Genomic DNA, 22,887 nt, shown 5'->3' with positions numbered 1-22,887 from the left:
TACATAGAGCACACACTGAAACTTTTACAATGCAAGCCATAATTTTTCTTTTTCCCATGAAGAGAAAATTCCATTAATGGCACCTCAGCAATAATCATCATGAAAGAAAATATACACAAATTGAATACATGAAATGAAAAGAAGCATAGGGGTCAACAACCTGAGCCATGGTTTGTGGTCAAGTCCAATCACAAATGAATGCAAATTCTACAAATATAGCAAGCCAAGACACAAATGGCCTATTTCAAGGAACGAAAAAATATTTGAAACAAGTTAGATCAAAATGGCACAATTACAAAGGTTCTGTACGAATTTAAAACTTGTTCAATATTAAAGGAAGGTCGGAAAGGTAACTTGACCTTTCTTTAATATCATCTTTGCAACATGATCAATCCCTTGGACCCTCTGGCTGATTCAAAAGTACTTCTATTTCTTCAAGGGAACGACCCTTCGTCTCAATAATAAAGGTGTTACTGAATAAAATTGCCAAGAGAGAGACGACTCCAAAACTCTTGTACACAGTTGAAAGTCCTAGATGCTCGACAACATCCAGAAAAAAGAGACCAATTGCGAAATTGCAGACCTGTACATCCAAATACTAGTCAACGCTCTCTTGCTTTCCTGCAGGAAGATTACGTTCTAACAAAACCATTGTATTCACAACAGAACAGTGTCCTCTTCAACAAATTAGACCATAAGCATTTTTCTTTAGAAGGATTTGATCTACACTAAGTTAAGCGTGACCAGTTTACCACAAGACCATGAACTTCTTGGAAAAACTGAGACCCATTCAGAATGTACAATAGTGTCAGGCCAACGTTTTCCTTCTGCTATTAACTATTAACTTCAGCTATGCAACACTCCAAGCAAAAAAATAGAGAGGGAAATAGAGCCTTTTACCCAATGCATACAAAGGCTTACAGCCATTGTCTTTGCTCGTGCTTGTGTGCTAGTTAACTCTGGAATGATCAGTGCTGTAACTGGACCTGCACCTAGAGCAAATGTGTAAACATACCTGCAACACCAGTTTCCGTGAGGTTGCAACACAGGAATGTTCCCAAGTGTGAAACCAGAGATATGTAAAAAATAAATTGGGACACACTGGAGTGAAGATATTGTGTGTAAGACCTGACTTGTTGGGCAGTTTCAAAACTGAGCAAAACATTTCAATCACTTGTCTTTGTTTCAAAAACGTGCAGACTGACCTTGCCATACAGTAAGGTGAACGATCTCTAGTGAAAGAAAATAAGTTGTTTGTAGGAGAAATATTTCAACAAAAGTAACTCACTACATTGTCAACCAGAATTAGAAAGGAGTACAATTATCTTGACTAACAAATTCACAATCAATGAAAATGATAACAGGGATGAAAGAATTGGACTAATATTGCTGTCCAAATCATTAATGATAGCAATAGTCTACCAACTAGCAAGGGCCCAACATAAGAGGAGTTGGGATCATCTGCAGACATCTTCAGACTTTGCAATTGATAAACCAGACAAGCTATATTGCTTTCTTCAATGTGGGCTCTAGTAGAGGACTTCCCAGACGAGTGGACCATGCATACCATCATACCCATCCACAAGTCTGGAGACCCCCTAGATCCAGGTAACTACAGAACCATCATGGTGGGCCACACATTGGCCAAAATACATGGAGTGGTGATAGAGGCAGAGCCGAGTGCATATGCAGAGAGTTGAGAGTAGTAGGACAGGCTGGGGGTTCTCTACACTTGACCACATCTTCACCTTGAGGAGAATGATTGAGCAGGGAAAAATGAGAAAGAAGAGATTTTATTGCTGCTTTGTGGATTTCTGGAAAGCCTTTGATACAGTTCCATGAGATAGACTATTACAGAGGCTGTAGACATTGGGATCCCATCAGACATGATTTGGGGCATCTATGCACTATATGAGAGGGTGGTAGGTCGAGTGAGATGCTTAGGAGAACTTTCAGACATGGTCTGTATCACCATTGGAGTGAATTAGGGATGTCCCCTCTCCCCCACACTCTTCGGTCTCTACATAAATAGAAGATCACATCACATAAGGAGGCGGCGATGGGGTGGAGATAGCAGGTATACTTTCTCCATTATGCTTTTTGCAGATGATATTGTTCTAGTCTCTGAATCATAGTAGGGTCTACAGCAACATCACCACACCCTTCATGACTTTTGTACATAGTGTGGATTTATGGTTAATCTTGGGCAAACCAAGATCCCGATTTTCACACATCAGCTCTAGTGAGGAGGAGATTAGTCTTCACTCTAGGAGCCCAATAGGTGAGGTTGTGGACTTACATGTCTACTTAGGGATCACTTTCACTACATCTTCTGGGAGATTCACCATAGCACATGTAGCCACAGACGGACTCGCACGAGGATATGCAGCATCCGCCATGATGAAGAGATAGTACCATCATGCACACTTCCAAGAGCCTCACCATGGAGATGGCTATTTGACACAATGGTCACACCAACCATGATGTATGATGCACCTATTTGGATCTCTAGCTATGGACACAGATCGGGAGACCACAGATCTATGGACACATCTATGGACACAGATTGGGAGACCATAGATCATTATGCTTTCATGGATGATCTGCAGCAAACCATCATCACCACATGAGATAATTAGAGACGAGTTTGTTGCACCCCCCATGATGATGGAGGCCCTTTTTCAGACCATAAGATTCATACACAATGTATGTGACATGCATTCGGATAGACTACCTAAGAGGGCCTTCAAGGCCTCTAGGCGGCTAGCTCAAAAAGGACAAGAGACTTCATGCCCCAAATTCATTGATTTGCTTGTCCCTCCACTTGAATTTGACTAAAACTAGCTTCAACCTTGTTGAATCCAAGTCTTGGAGCTTCCAATTTCTGGCACAATTCTTGATACTGTTGCTAAACCCTAATTTTTGCTGCATATTAGGGTTTATGGCAAAGAAATCTGAAAATTTTCAGCCTCTGGTGATCTCAATGTTGTAATCTTTGGAGCAAGGCTGTAGAAAGGCTAAGAGATGAGAGAGAATGCTGAAGAGAGAGAAAATTCAAACTTTTTTCATGAAGAACTAAAGGAAATCTATCATTTACTGCTACTGCCATGTCTCAATAGTTTGTAGATGCAAATAACTAAAGAAAATCAGTCATTTGTTGCTGTTGCCCTGTCTCAACAACCTAAAAATGTTGTCACTTGCTGTTGATTGGTCTTCTCCTACCCTTGGCTGCCTCAGAAAGTCCTCTAATGACTGTAAATCAAACCATCAACATCTCCTCCCCCTCTCTTGCAGGCTGAATACACTAAAATGCCTCTCTCCAACCTCTAAAGACGTTTTTTAGTCTTGCATGGGTATTTTTGAAAAGTGGCAACCTTCCCAAATGGTTTTCCCAACATTATCCATAATTAAATATTAATTTTCAATCTTTAAATACTGAAAATTAATATGATAATTATTTTGGTGCCTAGAAAAATAGTCTGACTAGCCAATAATTAAATTGGCTAGCCAACTTGCATTCTTGAGTGTCTCTGCGCCATCTTTGACCATCAAATTGACATTAGCTACCATTAAACGCGACTTCTCTAGTGTCACCAACTGACACTTATGACCAAATGAATGACCTAGGCCAACAACTGGCACTAGATACCACCAAATACCTGTGTGGCATAACTTATAGTAACTTTTGCCTTTGACATCTCGTGATTTCCTCAGGTCCTGGGCTCGTAAATTTTCTCTAACCCTAGTTATACCTCACATGTGCAATATTTACTTAACCATGTGATTAAAAATTAATCCGCATGTTAAGTGAGGTTTCAAAAATACATGTCCTCATGATAGCACACCTGAAGACCTTCCATAACCCGTAGACCTGTGTAATCTGCAAACTTTTAAGCTGCACTCCAATCGGTGTGCAAACAGCCCTACTCCAACTAATGTAGTAGACTCCGAGTGCTCCATTACGTGTAGATAGGCAGGTAGGTAAGGGCCCTAAAAACAAGGTGACTAGCAAGGTGTGATCTTTGTCATGTGAGGGCAATGGCTGATCTCAATATGTCATTTATTGATGAAGCAGTCAAAGGAAGAAGAAATGGTGCCATGTATGGACTTGGATCTAGTAGGTAAGTGCAGCAAGCATACTGTAGATGATCATATGCAGGGTGTTGATGGTCCCAACATGTCATTTATTGATGAAGCGGTGTCGGCTATGGGTCCGGATTCAGAGGAAGAAGAAATAGTGCCATGTACAGACTTAGAGCTAGAAGATAAGAGTAATGATCATGATATAAATGATCATATGCAGGGTATTGATGGTTTGCCTTCTAATGCATCTTACATACTTAAAATGCATTCATATGCTCAAGTTGCCAGTTAGCTGAATGACTCTTAAGATTTGGATTGGGAGCATTTATTGAGCTTTGCAAACTTTGTGTTGGGAGAATTTGTGGAACACAAGCAACATAATCTTACGGGTTTTGATGAAGGGGATGTTTTGGATATGCATGTGGATACCAAGGTGTTACAGTCTTTTTCTACCTTTCACTAACGAGGTGTTATTTTGTTCTTTATTGCTAGCATCCCATGCTCTCTTGGATTCATCAATGGTTGCAGACTATTTTTCAAGAAGATTGCATCATAGTCGTTAGGTACAAAATGTACGATACCATACAGTACGATAAAATATGGTACTAAATGGTACTTTAAGATTTTTAATGGTACAGTACGATATTAGTACAAAAAGAAAAATCATCTTGGGTATTTCAAACTAAAGATGATAGAATAAATGTGTAAAGTCTAAATAGCAATGCTATTAGAGTATACAAGATGGTTACTTGAGGGTAACATGCCAACACCTTTATGGTATATGTCTCACATGCAATATGCACTACAACAAACAAGTTACAAGTACATAGATGGGACTAGATATATCACGAGGACGTGAAATTTTGAGATGCTTTAATCTTGTTCATAACAGTTGATTAAGTTATTAATCGAACATGCAAGGTTATTTAAGCACATACGATACACATGGCAAATATTCCATAGTAACAAGCTAAGGACCCCGAGGATACAGTGGGTGTCAGAGGCCAAAGTATTGAGCTAAAAATGCATTAGCTTGACTTAAAAAACCCCAAAACATGCTTAATTAATGAAGAAGACCTCTTGTTTTAAAAAGAAACGCAATTCTAGAGCGTTTTTTTTTTTTGCAAATAAAGTGTGACTAATTATATTACTTTAGAACAAACTTAAATACAAAGAAGTGTTCATGCTCAACAAACTAGCTAGAGCTAATGATGAGTTACTGATATATCAAGTGTACAAGCCTCTCAAGGTGGTCTAGGGGGAATGGGGGCAAGAAGCCATGGAGGGGGGGTGTATCACCATCTGGGACTGCCTGTCTGCATCATGAAGAACAGGCCCTAGCCGCCCCAAGTGCACATGAAGTGAGAACGGAGCTCCTGACGAGCTCAAGACTCGCCCTGCACCTGGTACCATCGACCACGGAGGGAATGGATGATGGAGATCCAGAGCTCTGCCAAAGTTGCATGTGCTGAAAGTCTCTCTCCGCCAAAAACCTCCTAACACCGCGCCTTCCAGATGTGCCATCCAGTAAGACTCCCTACGATCTCCCATACCTTACAGTAGTCTGCTGTGGGCTCCAGTACCTGGCGGAAGGGTAGAGCCTCCAAGCCGACCACTACGTATGACCCAACCTCAATGATGAAGATCGTGTCCTGCATCCCACTCTCATACAAAAGGTGACGGCCATGGCTAACTGCCTGCCAGTAAAAAAGCACCCCAAGAGATACATCCAAGGCTGGGTGCTATACGACGGAGAATGCGGCATGCTCCTCGCCACACGAGTTGCGCCACCTCACGATCAAAGGCAATGCTTGGAGTTTCCAGAGACTACTGCGGGCAGCGTTTACAATCTCCATCCTTTTGCATTTGGGCTAACCAGCTCCCCACCACTAGGCCTCCATGTGCCAACAGTCATAAGAAATACGATACCCTTCTCGGCCTCCACCTATCCCATAGACGGCGCCAGAAAATCCATCGGAAAGCATCCGTGATGCTGTGCTCCACCCAGTACCTGCTACGCGAGGGCGCCCAGTCCATGTCCTGCATCAGGACACGTCTGCCAATCCTGGCTGTGTATTCCAAGAACCTCAGTGGCTTCTTGGCGACCGCAGTGACCGGCCATAGCCACTCTCCAAGGTGCCACTCCAGCTCATTAAGTGGCCTGCTCTCCAATATCCAAAGGTGCCACTCCCGGAACTCCTCCTAGAACACATAAGGGTCCAGATGCTACGTCTTCCCCTGAAGGCCAACCACCCGAATCCTCCTCCATAGAAGACCAACTATCCCCTCATCCTGCTACCCTCTGTCAAGAACCAAATGCCCCTCCTGTACAGTGAAGAAGGTCCCCTGTGGAACACTGCCCACTCTACGTGCCACCAGTAGGGGGGTACCTACCTCACCAAGCTCTACCGGCTCTCGTAACAGGGGGTCAAGCCACTCTTGGGGTATCACAACGTCAATCCCCCTCCTCAACTCCGCTCCTCTCTAGCAACCTAATGCCTGCTGCAACCCCTACTGGTCCACCATCCTGTACACCTCCCGCCAAGTCTTGATGGTATGAGCCAGGCCAACCTCCAAACCAGCCCACTGGATATGGGGGCGCTCGCCAATCTGTACCCCCTCCTAATCTCTGATCTAGGGGTTCCATATCACCGATTGGTGGTCTATCTCCTCCTGGCACCCTGGGGGGCTCTAAATAAGGACCTTACGGGGCCCTGCCACACACGAAGTAGGTTGCAGAGGAAAGAGGATTTGGGGGACGTGATCTGAGCCGTCGTGAAGATCCATCTCAAGGACGGCCTCCAATTACCATCAAGCCTCGGTCTGCACTCCTGGAGGCCCTCCTGCAATAGAACCTTCCATGTCTGCCCTCCTGATGTGAGACCGTGGACTACTAGCTTACCTCGAAGGGCCAGACTCTAATATTCTAGGTCTATGATCCCAAGCCCTCCCTCTGACCGATGTCGGATGATGATCGCCCACGCCACCTTGGCCCTAGAGTCCCTAGATCCGTCTGACCCAGCCCAGAGTAAGTTCCGCACTAGGCGGCAAAGCTGAACTACACAGGACGATGAGAAACACCAACACAAGGCGATGTACCATCCCATGGCTAGAAGGACCTAGTTGACCACTAGTGCTCAGCCTACTAGGGAAAGGCGAGCAATACTCCAATAGGTTAGCTTCCTCTGAATAGAGTCGAGGACTGGAAGAAACTGCTGGGCGGAGTGATGTCGAGTCCCACCTGGAACCCTAGGTAACGGATGGTCTGCCCTCTGCACACCCATCTAAATCCCAAGCAAATGCTCCACTCTGTGCTAGAGTCCGGGTCTATAAGGAAACCGACCGACTTTCGCCAGTTGATTTTCGCTCTTGGTGTAGTGCAAAACACCTCGAGAGCTAGTCTCACTCTCTCCAGCATCAACTCATCGTTCTCTATGTAGAGTGCTGTGTCATCTGCATACTCTAAGTCTAACAGCTCCGTCTCTCCTCTCACTGGAAGTTGGAGACCGCGTAACCCACTCACACGTAACCTGAGGAAATGGGACATCGCCTTTGCAAAGAGTAGGAACAGATACGGGATTAGAGGGCACACCTGCCAAATAGATCTCTCTAGCTGAAACTCCTCCCCTCACCTGCTACCTATAAGAACCCTGCTGGTAGCCGATTTGTAAAGTGTGGAGACCCCACGGATCCATGCCTGGAGGAAGCCCAACCTCACCATGGTGCCCTCTAAAAAGTCCCAGTCCACCCTATCATAGGCTTTCTCGAAGTCCAAGAGTAGTACCGCCAGTCCCTGACCACTGTGCTAGGCCCACTCTGTCGCTTCAAAGAAGGTGAAGACATTGTCTAGGATGCTCCTATCCTAGACAAAGCTTGTCTATGTGTCATGAATAATGTCTGGAAGCACAGGGCGGAGATGCCTACCAATCATCTTTGCCAGTGCCTTGTAGGCCACTGACAACAAAGTAATCGGTCTCTACTGGGATAGCTCCAAACGATCAACCCCTCTGAGAAAGAGACTGATAAGACCTGCCGATAGACTCCCTGGCATCCGTCCTGAGCTGAAAATCTCCTAGAAGGCCAACAATAGGGGGTGTCCTTTACCACCTCCCAGTAGGTAGTGAAGAAGGCTTTTAGAAAGGCTGTCCTCGCCCGGACATTTCTGCCCGTCTTGTGTATGGAAAGCCTCCTCTAGTTCCTTCTCTGTAAAGGGGGCTAGGCTCTATGAGGAGGGATAGGATGTGATCCCAAACCTACTGTCTACATCGCTGTCCTTTGGCTAAGGCTGTCTCCTGCTGGAAAAGACATCTATAGTAGTCGGTGGCAATCTCCATCACCTCGTCTAGGCTAGAGCAAATGCTCCCATACTGATCCCGAAGACTCGTATCTACTCTGCTGAGGTGCAGGGCTAGTGCACCTCGAAAAACTCGCACATCGTCTCCCTCTTCCACGCCCAGAAGGTTGTTGAGGTGCGGAATGAGAACTCCGAGCGTCTGTCCTCTAGGCCGGCGATGGCTGCTCGACGCACACCTCCTGTGCGTGGAGGATGAGATCCCCTAGTGCCTCCTATAGTAATCTCTATGTTGCTGCTAGGTCCCGCCGGAGTGCTCTCTTCTCCTCCCCGCTCTATTGCCTAACCTTTAGGACTGCCTCCTGGCAAATACTACTCGACTCGACTAGGACCTCTGCAACTTTCTTTGTGATCTAGTCCCTCCTGCCCCACTCCCTAGTCCAAATCTGCTCAATTTGACTCTTTATCTCCTCCCTCCTGTAGGCCAAATCACAGATCCGACACGATCGTGTGTCTAGGAAAGTTGCTAGGGGGTCAAGTGTCAGGAGAACCGGGCAGTGATCGGACACAGTGGTGCCAGCCAACTACCCTGCCTGGCCTGCGCGAGAGCATCCCCACTCTCCCACATAGAACCTGTCCAGCCACTCCAACAGGACTCCTCCTAGCCACCTATATCCCCAAGAGAAATCCAACGACCTCTCCCTCCTGTGGAAAGTTGGGTCTCTCCAAGCATCGCGTGCTCCTACTGCTAGTAGGAAGACCTCCCATGCCTCCTGCTCCTCCCCAACCATGCCCTGGTAGTTTCTACCCCTGCCCTGCTGGTCCTCTAAGGCTTCCCAATTGTTGAAGTCTTCTCCAACAATCCAAGAGTCCACCTCTAGGAGTCCTACTGTGATCTCCACCCAGAACCTGTTGCATGCCCTAGCCTCAATAGGGGCATAAACATTGAGGACTCCAAGGCACGAGTCCCCAATTTCCAATCTGATCCAAAGCACTCTTCCTGCCACAATCGTCCCATGTTCCCATACACGGGCAATGAGGCTTGGGCCAATAGAGGTGCACACGCCTCCACTCCTGTCGTGGACACCAATGGCGTGCTCCCAGTAAGTGTGTGAGCTACCTGGGAGTATCTTCCCTACCCGCTGGGCCTGGGCAAGAGTGAGATTGTGCTCCTATAAAAGTAGGATGTCGATCCGTTTGGCAAGGTATTTATAATTTATTTAAAGTGAGTTAATATAATTAAGTGATAAAAATATTAATTATGAGTTTTTAAAAGATTTTTTTTCACTATTATCAATTAAGTTGAAATTATGGTATATATGGCTCATCAAAAATTATTAAATCAAATATGTAATTATTTTTAAACCTATTATATTCAGACCAATTCATTTTGCCAATACAACAAAGGGAAATGCGAGTCCTAGATTTGAGAGAGAACAAAAAATGATGATATAATTCTCCTTGGTGATTTCAAGATCCGATTAATTACTATAAATTAGGATAAATTCTAGATTTGTAATGAGGTCAAGCGACCAACCTTTGACAAGGGTTACAAGCCAGAATTATGTATAACTATGGGAGCTTTCGCTTGACTGCCAAGACCCATGGACCACTTATTGCGCAAGCATTTCGAGTCGAATGCTAATAGCTAACTCTCACATTGTCATGCACACCCTCTACTCTACGAGTGTAGTGAGCTTACCTCCATGCCCGATTGAGTACCCTTTCCTCTTGAACCTTTTGGTAGCTCCACGATCCGAGATGTGAGCTCAAACAATCTCAATCCTCCACCTTCAAGGGCCATGCTCCATAGCCATGTGAAATCAATTTCCTAGAACCATGTGCTCCACTATAGTGGAGACTGTTCACATTCCAGGATGCAAGATGTATACTCATGGAGAAACCTACAATTGACCGAACAAACATCTGTTCGGTGTGGAAGCTGCTAACGAAGAAGAAGAGCTATGGGGCATGAGGGTTTGCTTTGCTATAGGCCTAGACGGTGAACTCCATTCCCCCATGGTGGACCTCGGGCACGTGGACCATGGGGGCATAGAAATAGGGAATGCCCGTTCTGGGCCTTAGGAATGGATTAGCGCATTCCGGCATGTGTCTACCAGCGAAACGCCCTGGAACGTTCCTGTCTGTTCCCAGCCCCGTTCCTGCCCACATTCCGGGCTGTTCTAGTGGCCGTTTCCTGTTTGGAACGGTTGTTCCCTGGAATCAGACTGCACTATCCCCAAATTTGGGGCATTTCAGATCAGGGATTGCCCCAAATTTAGGGCTTTCTCAGCAAGGATTTGGGGCATTGGTCTTGAATGCAATATTCCCAATTTTAGGGCATTTTAGATCAAGCATGGCCCCAATTTTGGGGCTTTTTGAGCAAGGATTTGGGGCATGGAATTGGCTGCAATGTCTCCAAAAGGATTGCCCAAAATTTGGGGCTTTTTCAGCAAAGATGTGGGGCATTGGACTTGGCTGCAATGTCCCCAATTTTGGGGGTATTTCAGATCAAGCATTGCCTCAAATTTGGGGTTATGTCAGCAAGGATTTGGGGCATGGCATTGGCTGCAATGTCCCCAAATTTGGGGCATTTCCAATGTGTTGACTGAATATTTTATATATATATATACATATATATATATATATATATATATATATGCCATTCCCCCCCATTCCCATTCCCCAATCCTAAGCATTCCCCCCGTTCCAAGGGGTCCCGTTCCCCGTTCCTGGTAACTATGCATGGGGGTGATGGATGCACCTGGTGGTATCGCCACGGCATCTATCAACCAGGCTGAAAGGTGGGACTCTATACACTGATAGAACTGGGCCGCCTGTGCCAGAGGCCACTCGATCACATCTATTGGAGCTCTCCATTGTGGAGGGGCTCGAAAGATAATGCTTAAATGTGGGACCTCGACCCCAACCCACCAATTAATGTCCATCATGCATCTTGGCCACTGCTAGGAAAAAAGTGCCAGTCCTCCTCCTCCCATCTGCTGGGAGATGTGGTTGCCACCTGGCTCTTCACCTCCTCTATCTGTGTCATCGTCAAGCCTCCTGTATGAGCGGTCTGAAAGAAGAAAGTGTAGTGGTGCTAGTAGATGGATCTTGCCACTCCTCAACTTGCATACCACGAAGATTTCCACCTCTAGAGGTAGTGGGAACTCTCTGTGCTCCACAACTCTTAGGTAAGACCACGGCCCACTACGAAAGAACTCCTGTGGTAGCAACTGTGCCTGCCTCTGGAAAGTGGGTCGGGCAGCCTTGCCGGATGAGCTGGTAGCGGTATGGGGAGGGCTAGGCTACCGATGAGAGGAGGATGTCGACATGTGGGGCTCCTCACCTCCTGTGGTGGGGGGAAGGATGGGTGGGAGGGGGGTCCCTTGTATTGGGTGGGGATCAAGGGGGCTGGTCGGCGGGGGAGATGGTGGGGAGGGGGAGGATCAAGGGATGGTGGGGTGATTGGAGACACCAGGCAGGTGTTGGGGGGGGTGGCCCTAGACGAGGGGGCTATGGGCTAGGATCGGGGGGGAGCTGTGGGGAGGAGGGGGGGAGGGTGAGGGGAATGTGGTCCCTCGAGTGAGAAGGTCTATGACGCCTCCGTGGGAGGTGGATGTGTAGGCCTATGGTCCTGCCGAGTGGGTCGAGGAGAGGGGGGCCATGTGGTGTTCTGCCAAGGGGGTGATGCTCGCCCTCCTGCACCCTGCTGCCATGGCTGTGTCTGCGGGGCTGACTGCGGCTCCCCCTGCTATCTCTCTCTCTCACGTCTCTCGACCCATGTAAATACATTTATGTCCACCTGTGGGCCTGCCAACGAAGCCGCCTTGGCTCCGAAGCGCGTGCAATCTGCTGCCTGATGCCCAAAGTCATGGCAACGCAAGCACTGCCTTGGCTACCCAGTCACAATAACCTGCTGCTTGAAGGAGTGTCCTCTTGCCTCAATCTCTAGAAACTGTGGTATATTCTTTCTCTTTCACTCCCACCCGTACCTTTGGGACACCTGCAGCTATCACTGCGTCCGTGAAAGAAGCAGAAGGGATAGTACCAAAGAGTCGTTCAAAGTCTTCCACTAACTGGCGATACTCTATCACCATTCCGGGGAAGAGTAGAGTGACCGGGTGTCTAAGGAAATTGTTGTGGAGCGCGAATGCCTCCACTGTGAAGCCATTGTACTAGGGGACCATGTAGATGACCCCCTTCGTGGAAGCATAGGGTGAACTAGCTAGTAGCTTACGGGCCGCGTCTATTGAGGTGAGTCGTACCATGAAGATCCCTCGACCCATGAGAACCGCCTCTACGATCTGCAATGTGCCGATGCGCAAAGTGAAATGAAGCCAGTCCCGAAACTGGGCCCTGGATGGAAAATGTCCTACTACTTGACCAAAGATCGCTATTTCTTTTAGCTCCAGCTCTGTGGCACAAACGGCTAAGAGCTATTCCTCAGAGAAAATGACGCGCAAGGTGTTTGACTGGGGTGCACTCACAAAATGCACCGACGTCTGACCAGAGGTTTCCATTGCGCGTCCCCATTGAGAACCTACCAAACACTTTGTTGTGATGCCGGAGAGGGGAGTATTGCTGCAGATGGAGGGAGCAACAGGGGAGGGATGCTGTTTTGGGTGGTGGAGGGGTGCTGGACTCCACGTATTGCTGGCTCCCTACGGGGACACGTGGGTGGCCTACCGGGCGGGGCTGCCAGGCGAGGGAGGCTAGGACAGCATTGAGGGGGAGCTCGGCAAGGGGGGGGGGGGGGGGGGGGGGGGAAGGGGCAGCGCATCTGGAGAAGTTGGGGCGTAGCGCGACGTCGGCCAAGCTGGAGGAGGAGGGCGCGACGTCAAGCATGCTGGAGGAGGGGGGCGAGAAGATAGGCAGGCGGGGGGGAGGCTATGGCGGCCATAAGGGGGGGCGTGATAGCATGTTGGGCAGGGGGAGGGTAGACGCGAATGGCGAGCAAAAGCGTTGGGGGAGGGCCGCAATGGCAGGTAGGTTGGGGGGGAGGGGAGGCAACGCGACGGCGTGATAGGAGGGGGGGAGAGGAGGTGCGATGGCGGGCAGCAGCGTATTGATAGGAAGCTTCTGGAGATAAAACATGTGCGATCCTAGAGAGTTAATAAGTCCCACATGAAAAATCCTAACTTGGGTGCCTCAAACTTTCTATAAATATGCATGCAGCCCACCACTCTTCATCAATCTCGTTTTTGCAGGTTTTAGGAGCCATAACTTCGCTGCCCGCACCCCATTCGCAAAGTACATTGCGGTCAGAGCTTCCACCAGCCACCTACCCATCTGGCGCCCGATCCCAACCTTCTTCGTGAGTTTGTTGCTGTTGCCAGGTCCTAGGAGCTATTGCCTATAGTTGGGTGTTGTCACCTACAATTGCATGCTGTCACCACCTATTGGCAACTATCACCATCATCTTCTCTCTCCTTTGAATGCTGCGTTTTGGTTTTCTCATAGTTGCACTCGTACATAGTACGAACTGGTTCGTACTATTTCGTACCGTACCGTACGAATTCATACCAAAAAACAAGCTCTTTTTTTTTTGTTTTTGTTTGTGTGTGGTTGTTGTTGTTGGTGGTGGTTTGGGTTGTTGACTGTTGTTGTTTTGGTGGTGGTGGTGATTTTGTAGCCTTGATCGATCAACCAAGAAAGGGGGTGGAAGCTTGATTAGACTCCTCATACATGTTTTGTTATGATTTATCCTAGAGCCAAAGGCCATACATAAGGTATTCAAGCAATTCCAAATGTTTCTAATTGATGTCCCATCATTTTTCACAATATGTTAGTGTCATCAATAAATAAATTCAGCACCATTTGAGAATCATCAAGTAGCTTAATCCTATTGATTTTACCTTTGTTCACAGCTCATTTTGCACCACCCAATCCAAAACATTAGTACACATTGCTAATAAAACTAGGCCAGAGGATAGCTTGGCCTAATGTACCTTCTGAGAGTGCACGAATTAGTGAATGTACCATCGGTAGCTACTTTAGCCTTAGCAATGCCAAACAAAACCATAACAAAATTCATAAATCTTTTACCAAAACCTTTGGTGGTTTGTTTGGTAACTGTTGGTCTCACAGGTCATTTTGGCCTCTTGTAGACGTTAATAAAGCATCTCATGTCATTTCATCTCTCTCTATCTCTCTCTCTCTCTCTCTCTCTCTCTCTCTCTCAAGCATACATGCCTCTTATTTGTATGATCATTCATGTATGATGTATCCACTCCAATGTATGTATTTGTAAGTTGTAGCGCATGTTGCGCATGCAACATATGCCATAGAGGTTTTGGCATGTTACCCTCAAGTATTCATCTTATATACTCCAATAGCATTGCTATTTAGACTTTAAACATCTGTTCTATCATCTATAGTTCAAAATAATGAAGTTAATTTTTTCTTTCGTACTAATATCGTACCGTACCTTATAAAATCTTAAGGTACCATTGAGTACCGTATTTTATCGTACCGTACTGTACCGTACTTTTCGTACCTGACAACTATGGGTTTTCTGGCTGCTACCTTGAGATTCTCTCACCACTATCTGTTGCGTTTACACCTAGCAAGCTATTGTGCATATTTTCTCTCTCCTCAAGTACCTACGTTTCTCATCTTTCTCTCTTCTACAGTACTGTCTGCATCAGATTCAGCCTACCTTGGCAGCACTTGCTAGTGTTTAATACTCAAAGATTGCCTTTTGCTACAATTCAAGATCCGTTCGGAGTACAATACACTCTACAACACATAACATCTGCCTTGATTCCAGAGATACGAGAGTTCGAGATTTAGTATTCACTGCATATTGTGTTTGCTGCATGTGCATTGTATATTCATTATTCATTTACTTCATTATTCATTGTGTTCACTGTCTTTGAGTTATCCTAATCCTAAAACTAACTGTGTTCTGAGTTTATTAGTCTGTGCTTTATCGTACGATTGGTTTTATGCTTTTTGCGTTTAGAGCATTTCTTCACATGGTATTAGAGCTAGATACTCTTTGAGAAACCTTGGCCTTTGATTGATAAAGTTTAATTGTGAAAGCAAGAACAGAAGGGTCAAATGACTTCGAACACATTCACAACACCGCTTTAATCTCCATAGCCAAACATGGATAGAAACGATCAGGAGTGGACCTCCCAACTTGCTATTGCCCGATTTGACATGGGTAGAGAACCATTGAAGCACCATGGAGTCCATGACTATATCAAATTTCTCCCACTAAGTGTAATCTCATCCTTATGCGTAGGGCTCAACAAGAGGTTGAAGGTAAACCTTAGTTTTCTTCTTTAGATTTAGTGCAAAGAACTAATGATCTTGCAGGACCTTCAAAATCTCCACTATGGACTAGACATCTGCAAGTGGAACCTGGCTCGGATTACACATCACTTCCACAATACCACTTTTCTCCAAAGCTAGGTATAAACCTTACTATTTCAAATTCTATGCAACTGATTTTGTATTTTCTATTGGATTAGGAGATGCTCATCAAGAAGGGACTCTTCAGAACAAGATTTGGTTTGTGAGTAATGAGGAAGACAGGTGTTTCTTCGTGAACTCAAAACTAGGTAAGAAGCTAAAAGAAGAACTTGTAAGTATTCTTACCCTTCCTTTTCCTTCAAATGATTTTATTTCTCATGGTCAATATGGAGTAGGTGCTATTGAGCTAAAAATGCATTAGCTTTACTTAAACAATCCCAAAACTTGCTTAATTAATGAAGAAACCTAGTTTATTTAAAAGAAACGCCATCCTAGAGAGTTTCTGTGTCCCATAAGCACAAACCCACTTGGGAGGGCCGAAACTTTCTATAAATACGTATGCTGCCCTTCATTCAATTCACAATCTCGTTTTTGCAAATTTCAAGTGTTTCAGCTTGTTGCCCACACCCCGTTCGCGGAGGACATCTCAGCCAAAACTGTCCATTGCTGTCTACATCAGTTGGAGCCTGATTTCCAGCCCTCTTCACGCAGTTTGGAGCTGATTCCAACCAGGCGATTGCTGTTCCTACACAGACCTGCTGCCGTACAGCCTGCCACATCATCAGAGCCCTGCGTTTGCTTCCTACAGGCTGTCGCCCAGCTGTCGTGCCTGTCGACTGGCAATTTTCTCTCTCCTACAGGCTGTCCTGCCTACGTATTTAGTCTTTCTCTCTCTTGCAGACTGTCCTACCTGCGTTTTTAGTTTTTCTCTCTCCTGCAACCTGCATTTTTTCGTCTTTCTCTCTCCTCACTGCCGTCTGCATCACATCCAACTTCTCAATGCTGCGTTTGCTGATGTTCAACATCCGGAGGCTACCTTGCTGTGATTCGCGATCCGTTCAGAGTACGACACACTCTCCAGCTCATTACCCCTACCCTGATCCTTGAGATATAGGAGTTCGGAGTTCGATGTTTAGTATTCATTCACTCCATAGTGTGTTTGCTGCATGAGCATTGTATATTCAGCAATTATATCACTTCAATTATTTTCTGTGTTCATTGTCTCTGAGTTACCCTAACCCTAACGGTGTTTTTTTATCAGTCTGTGCTTTGTCGTACGATTGTTATTTGCGTTTTTGTGTCAGAGTTTTCTTTACATGGTATCAGAGCCTAGTACTCTCTAAGAAACCTAGGCCTTTGATCTGAAAGCTCTCCGCAAGAAGCAAGAACAACAATAGGTTCAAATGACTTCGAACACATCAACACCAATTCAATCTCTAGAACAACCTATATTGAGAACCGAGCGAGAGTGGACAGAACAACTTGCTCTACAAAGTTCCGACATGGTGGAAGACACTTCTGACAACACGGAAGAAAGGCTATACGAGCTTTCCACTAAAGAATATCATGTGATCATGGACTATAGACGAAAGAAGATTGAGGAGCTCAATCAAAGGATTGCCCTTCAGGAGAAGCTACTCAATGAAGGTACGCATGAATTTCTCTCTTCACATGTTGCCATAAATCTGATGATATTGTAGGACCGTCGAGACCTCCCTCAAGGATGGACCCCCTTGTTGGAGAAAGAGATCCGGAGTATGTTCCGTTCCTTCATCCTCTTCCGTCCACTCCGATGCAAGGTACTTTAGATATGTCTTTTGTTCCTGCGTCTTTTACCTCTTCTGATTTGCAATATACTTGTAGAAATCATGAGGAAGATAGAGTACAATCCGTTGACTACGGAAAAAGTTCTCTTGAGAACCAATTCTTGTATGCTAACACACGTCGTGAGGATTATAAGAAAAAGTCAAGTACCTCTTCTTCTAACCTTCTTTTTAGAATCAGAATGAATTTGGTGTTCTTATTTCTACAGTGCATAGTGCATCATCATCATCATTTCATTTTCAATCATTAAATGGTAAAAATGAACAAAATGCATTTGCATCTTTCACAGCACAAATTCAAAGCCCACCCATTCCACCACATTCTTACACTGCTTCCCCACTTCCCTTTACACCATTTGCATTCCCCTATCAAACACCTCATGTTGCACATCACACCGCACCAGGGGTTTATGGAAACATAGACACCGCCTTTAGGACCTCATCCTTTTCCTCAGTCGGGTGGTGTTCTACCTTCTTCTCACACACTTTCAGGATCATTGCAGCCTGGGTATCCTCCCCAGTCTCTCCCAAGGTCCCAAATGTGGATCAGTTGGTATCACAAATTGCCTCTATAGCATTACTTACTGGACCTCCTGGTCATTCTGTTATGCCCCAGCCAAGCTTTGGATAGGGCTTTCATGTCCCAGTGCCTCCACCTCCATCGGCACCTTATGGAAACATTCATGTTCCAATGCCTCCGCATCAATTGGCACTCACTGGACACTCCCAACCTATTTCTGCCTACCCACCTTTTTCTTCCTATTAGACACACCCACCACCATCTTACCCTCCACCTCTATCTTATCCCACTTTCCCGACACCTTATGGTTCCACCTCATCTTTTGCCAAGCATGCTTTCAATGATAAGACTCGTTTTAACGGGTCAAACTTTACTACTTGGTCGAACTTGATGAGACATGTCCTCCACTCCCAGAACCTATGGGATCTTGTGCAGGGGTTGGAACCCCAACCCGATCCCACACTTGTTCCATACGAGGTTGTCCGCTCATGGAAGGCTAGGAATGCCTCCGCTATTGTCGAGCTAATGCAACGCTTATTGCATGAGTTTCATTCTCAGCTTCAACATTTTGACTAAGCGTCAAAGCGATGGGCACACTTGACTAACCACTATGCCACTCGGGATAGAATCCGTCGTATAATCTTGACCATGAGTCACTAAACGGGATAACTTGACTTTCAGTCAAGTTGGCTGAGTATCGGCGACTTCTTGCCGAATTCTCCACTACAAGGTCTCCGAAGTCCTCTAGCAATCAAGTCACATTGTTTCTGAACAAACTCCCCAAGAGATACTTCAACTTTTTGGAAGGTATAGTTTCAAAGCCTACCATGCCTACTTTCTATGAATTTGAGTGTCAGCTATTGCATTATGCACGGTTGTTTGATCAATTTCATGTGAACTCTTCCTCAAAGGGCGCTCTTGTTGCTCATTCTCAAAAGGGGCAACAAGGGAAGGGCAAACAAAATCAAACCTCCACTCAAAATCAATCTTGGAAATCCCAAGGAAACTCCCAGTCACAACTCAAATAAGGGTGGCAAAATGTACCTAAAAAGAATAAGTATTGTCAACATTGTCAAAAGACTGGTCATTTAGACGATGAGTGTTGATCAAAGGCCAAAGGCACAACACCCAAATCTAAGTCTCAGACCTCCGCCCCTCAGTCGGGCAACCCCCAACAAGGGAGGCAAGGTGATGGCAAGGGACAATTTAAAGATCAGACTCATACTGCCACCGCTCAGACATCTCAGTCGACAACATTCTCAACTCCAGAGGGATTGTCTGACTGGTCTGCAGAGGCCCACATCATCTCCATAAAGACATCAAATGCGAGTCTCGTCCACATCTGTGAGTTGCCTCCCGATGAGGTTACCACAGAGACCCACTCGTCACAGCCAAGCACTTCAGCTTCTATTTGGAATGTGGACAATGGAGCTACACATCATATGATTCTTATAGAGGACATTTTCCGTACCTGAGCCCTTGCAACCGGCGGATCTGCGTAGGAAACAACTCCTTGGTCAAAATTCAAGCTCAAGGTAGCGTCAGTTTGGCCTTCGGCAAGGGCCCACATCTGACTTCGCTAGATGATGTATACCATGTCCCCCAGCTTGGGGTGAACTTGTTATCTATTCAACAACTTTGTTGGTTGGGGCGAGCAGTTTTCTTTACAACGACAATAGTCGAGATCCTTGACTCTCAAACTCGTTTAGTTATTGCTCGCGGTGAGGCACAAACTAATGGCCTTTACCACATGACACACTTTCTGACCGAGCCGACAGCCGAGGGCTCCATGTTCCATAGCTTCTAGGCATTAGCCACATCTCGGGAGCCTACGAACAATGAGCATCTTTGGCACTTTCGCTTAGGGCATCTTGGTTATGACTCTCTTTATTATGAGTTATCCTGCTATCAACTGGTTGAGGGCCTTCCCCACCTAAAACTAGCTTGCAATGTCTGTAAAGCTTGTCAACTCGGAAAGCAATACCATATCCCATTCCCTCAGGAGTCCATACATCGTGCTGAGGAGCCTCTTATATCGATTCATGTTGATCTTTGTGGGCCGACATCCACTACTGCCAACTTGAATGGCGTGCTGTACTTTTTTTTAAGTGGATGATCATTCTAAATACATGTGGGTATACTTCCTCAAGCATAAGTCTGATGCTTTTACCTATTTTTCTGCTTGGGTGCTACTGGTTCATAACCAAACTGGTCATCGTGTTGGTTGCATGAGGAGTGATAGCGGTGGTGAGTTTATCTCCCACAAGTTTTCCGAGTTTCTACTGAAGCATGGCATCTCTCGCCAACTCACCTCTACTAACTACCCCTCTCAGAATGTAGTCATAGAGCGTAGGAAGTGGACAGTCATGGAAATGGCACGCTCTATGTTGTTCGCAGCAAAGCTTCCTGAGCACCTTTGGGTTGAGGCTGTTAATACTTCAGTATACATCCTCAACCGATGCCCAACTGCGGCTCTTCCTCAGAAGACCCCGTATGAGGCATTCTTTGGCTCTCGGTCTATCATTTCCCACTTCAGTGTCTTTGGGTGTCGTGCCTACACACACGCGCACGCGCACACACACACACACAAACACACACACACACCCCTCCCCCTCCTGATGATAAGATAGGAAAGCTCACTCCCCAAGCTGATCTCCTTACTTTTGTCCGATATTCCTCTGAAGCGAAAGCCGATCGTTTGTTCGATCCTCGGAAAAACAAGGTGATCGTTAGAAGGGACGTCGTTTTTTACAAGAGGGATATTGTGCAATCCTTTGCACATGATGCTGATCCTATTCCTCCTTGCACATCATTGGAGATCGTGCCTACTGAGTCTAGTCTACTTCCCGCTCCTAACATTCCTGCAAATTCTTCATCTCCCAGGTCCCCCCCCCCCCGCGAGACCCGTTACCTCGCAGTTACCAGACCATGCGGGATTCGCGGATCCTACCACCGGATTCTACTCGGAAGGAACCTAGAAGATCTGCCCGGTTTGCTCCTCAGGCTTCATTTGCGTCACTGTTTACAACCAATTATATAGCGCATTCTGAGCCGGATACATGGCAGGAGGCTCTTTAGCACCCTCAATGGCAAGAGGCTTTGGAGAAGGAGCTAGAGAGTATTGACCTTGAGACTTGGAAATTGGTGGATCGTCCAAGCCACAAGAAAGTCATCAAGACAAAATGGATTTTCAAGACCAAGCTAAAAGCTGATGGGACTTTAGATAAGTACAAGGCTCGCCTTGTTATGCAAGGGTTTCGACAGAAGTATGGCATTGATTATGAAGAGATCTTTGCTCCTACTACGCGGTTGACGTCTTTCCAGTTGCTTCTCGTGCTAGCCGCTCATCACGGTTGGCCGATATATCAGATGGATGTCAAGAGTGCCTTCCTGAATGGTTATTTGGAGGAAGTCTATGTGGAGCAGCCACTGGGCTTTTCCTCACAGAACCCGAGGGACAAGGTATTCTGCTTGCAAGAAGCTCTTTATAGGTTAAAGCAAGCACCGCAATCTTGGTTCCATAGGATGGATGAGTTCTTACGGACTCATGGATACCATTCTATCCCTTATGACTCGAACTTATATGTTCCATCTACTGCAGAGGGGGTCAACTATATCCTGCTATACGTTGATGACTTACTCGTCACATGCTCAAATTCTACTACCCTAGCAGACACCAAGGCAAAGCTTAGTGCTACTTTTGAGATGACAGACCTTAGTTTGTTGTCTTATTTTTTGGGGATGGAGGTAGTTCGTTCTGGAGGATGCATTTTTGTGTCGCAGCAAAAGTAAGCACTTCAGCTAGTGAAACAGAACACTTCGGATCAAACATGGCCAGTGGCCACACCTCTTGATCCTGTTGTCCACTTGTCGAAGGATACCCTAGGACAGCCCTTCAATGCACATACCTATCACTTTGTTGTAGAAAAAATTCTTTGGTTAATTCATACTAGGCCCGATTTAGCTTACTCAATCAACATACTCAGTCAGTATTTCACAACACCTAAAATATCACATTGGATTGCATGTCTTCGTGTGTTGCATTATTTACGGCATACTTATTCTTATGGCCTGACATATGGTTTTGGTTTACGTTTGTAGAGATACACTGATTCTGATTGGGCAGGAGATCGTGACACCCGACGTTCTCATAGCGGCTACCTCTTTACCTTAGGCATGGATCCCATTTCTTGGTCAAGCCGTAAGCAAGAGACGCTGGCGGCTTCCACGGCCGAGGTTGAGTACCGAGCTCTCTTCGATGGCACCACCGAGGCCATCTACCTGAGGAGTTTACTGGCGGCACTTCATTTCCCATGCGACTCTCCCACCGTTGTCCATTGCAACAACCAAAGTGCCATTGCCCTTACAAGCAATCCGATCATTACACCACAGACGTAGCATGTGGGAGTCCACTTCCATTTTTCCATAGAGCAAGTTGAGCAAGGTACCATCCGCCTAGAGTTTGTGCCTACATCCGACAATTTTGCAAATATTTTGACCAAAGCAGTCAACCACCTGGTTCTTCAGTACATGTTACCCAAGATCGGTTTGGGTACAAGCTCCCCTACTTCTTTAGCTTGACAGGAAGAGGGTGCTTCCCTCTTGCTTTCCCTTCCAGTTTGAGAGAGGGCGACTTCTACTCTTGCTAGTGACAGTGATGATACTTACAATTTTTTTAGATATTCATTCATTTATTGTATTATGGACATTTGTAACTTCATCCACACTGTCAGGATGATCTGATTGTAAAAGGGCACTTAGACAAGTTAGCAATTCCCTTGCGAGGGCACTATCCAAGTGCCACCGTTGCATTGCATCTTGCGTGAGCATGACATCTTGCATCACCCTTTGCATTACTCCATGCATTGGCATTCTATTCATGTGAACATGCATCTGTGCGCATTTAT

The 22,887-nt window shown here is 46.0% G+C and overlaps 1 protein-coding gene across 5 annotated transcripts in view; it reads right to left on the bottom strand.

The window, feature by feature from the left end:
• Positions 1 to 220: 220 nt before the first annotated feature.
• Positions 221 to 22,887, bottom strand: part of LOC148008670 (putative plastidic glucose transporter 1) — a 112,022-nt gene continuing 89,355 nt past the window's right edge. For 3 of the 5 annotated variants that reach the window (XM_087674097.1, XM_087674100.1, XM_087674101.1), the window contains 2 exons: positions 901 to 1,015; positions 247 to 583 (listed from right to left, as the gene is read on the bottom strand). In XM_087674097.1, coding sequence (XP_087530223.1) covers positions 389 to 583; positions 901 to 1,015 — 310 coding nt within the window. In that variant the 3' untranslated portion in view covers positions 247 to 388. The other 2 variants (XM_087674098.1, XM_087674099.1) reach the window with 2 other exon arrangements.

This window comes from Lygodium microphyllum, unplaced genomic scaffold, assembly GCF_053477565.2.
Source record: "Lygodium microphyllum isolate KBCC unplaced genomic scaffold, Lygodium_microphyllum_v1.1.10 scaffold_92, whole genome shotgun sequence".
Lineage (NCBI taxonomy): Eukaryota > Viridiplantae > Streptophyta > Polypodiopsida > Schizaeales > Lygodiaceae > Lygodium > Lygodium microphyllum.
The sequence above is the reverse complement of the archived record's forward strand: the minus strand, read 5'-3'. Positions and strand labels throughout refer to the sequence as shown.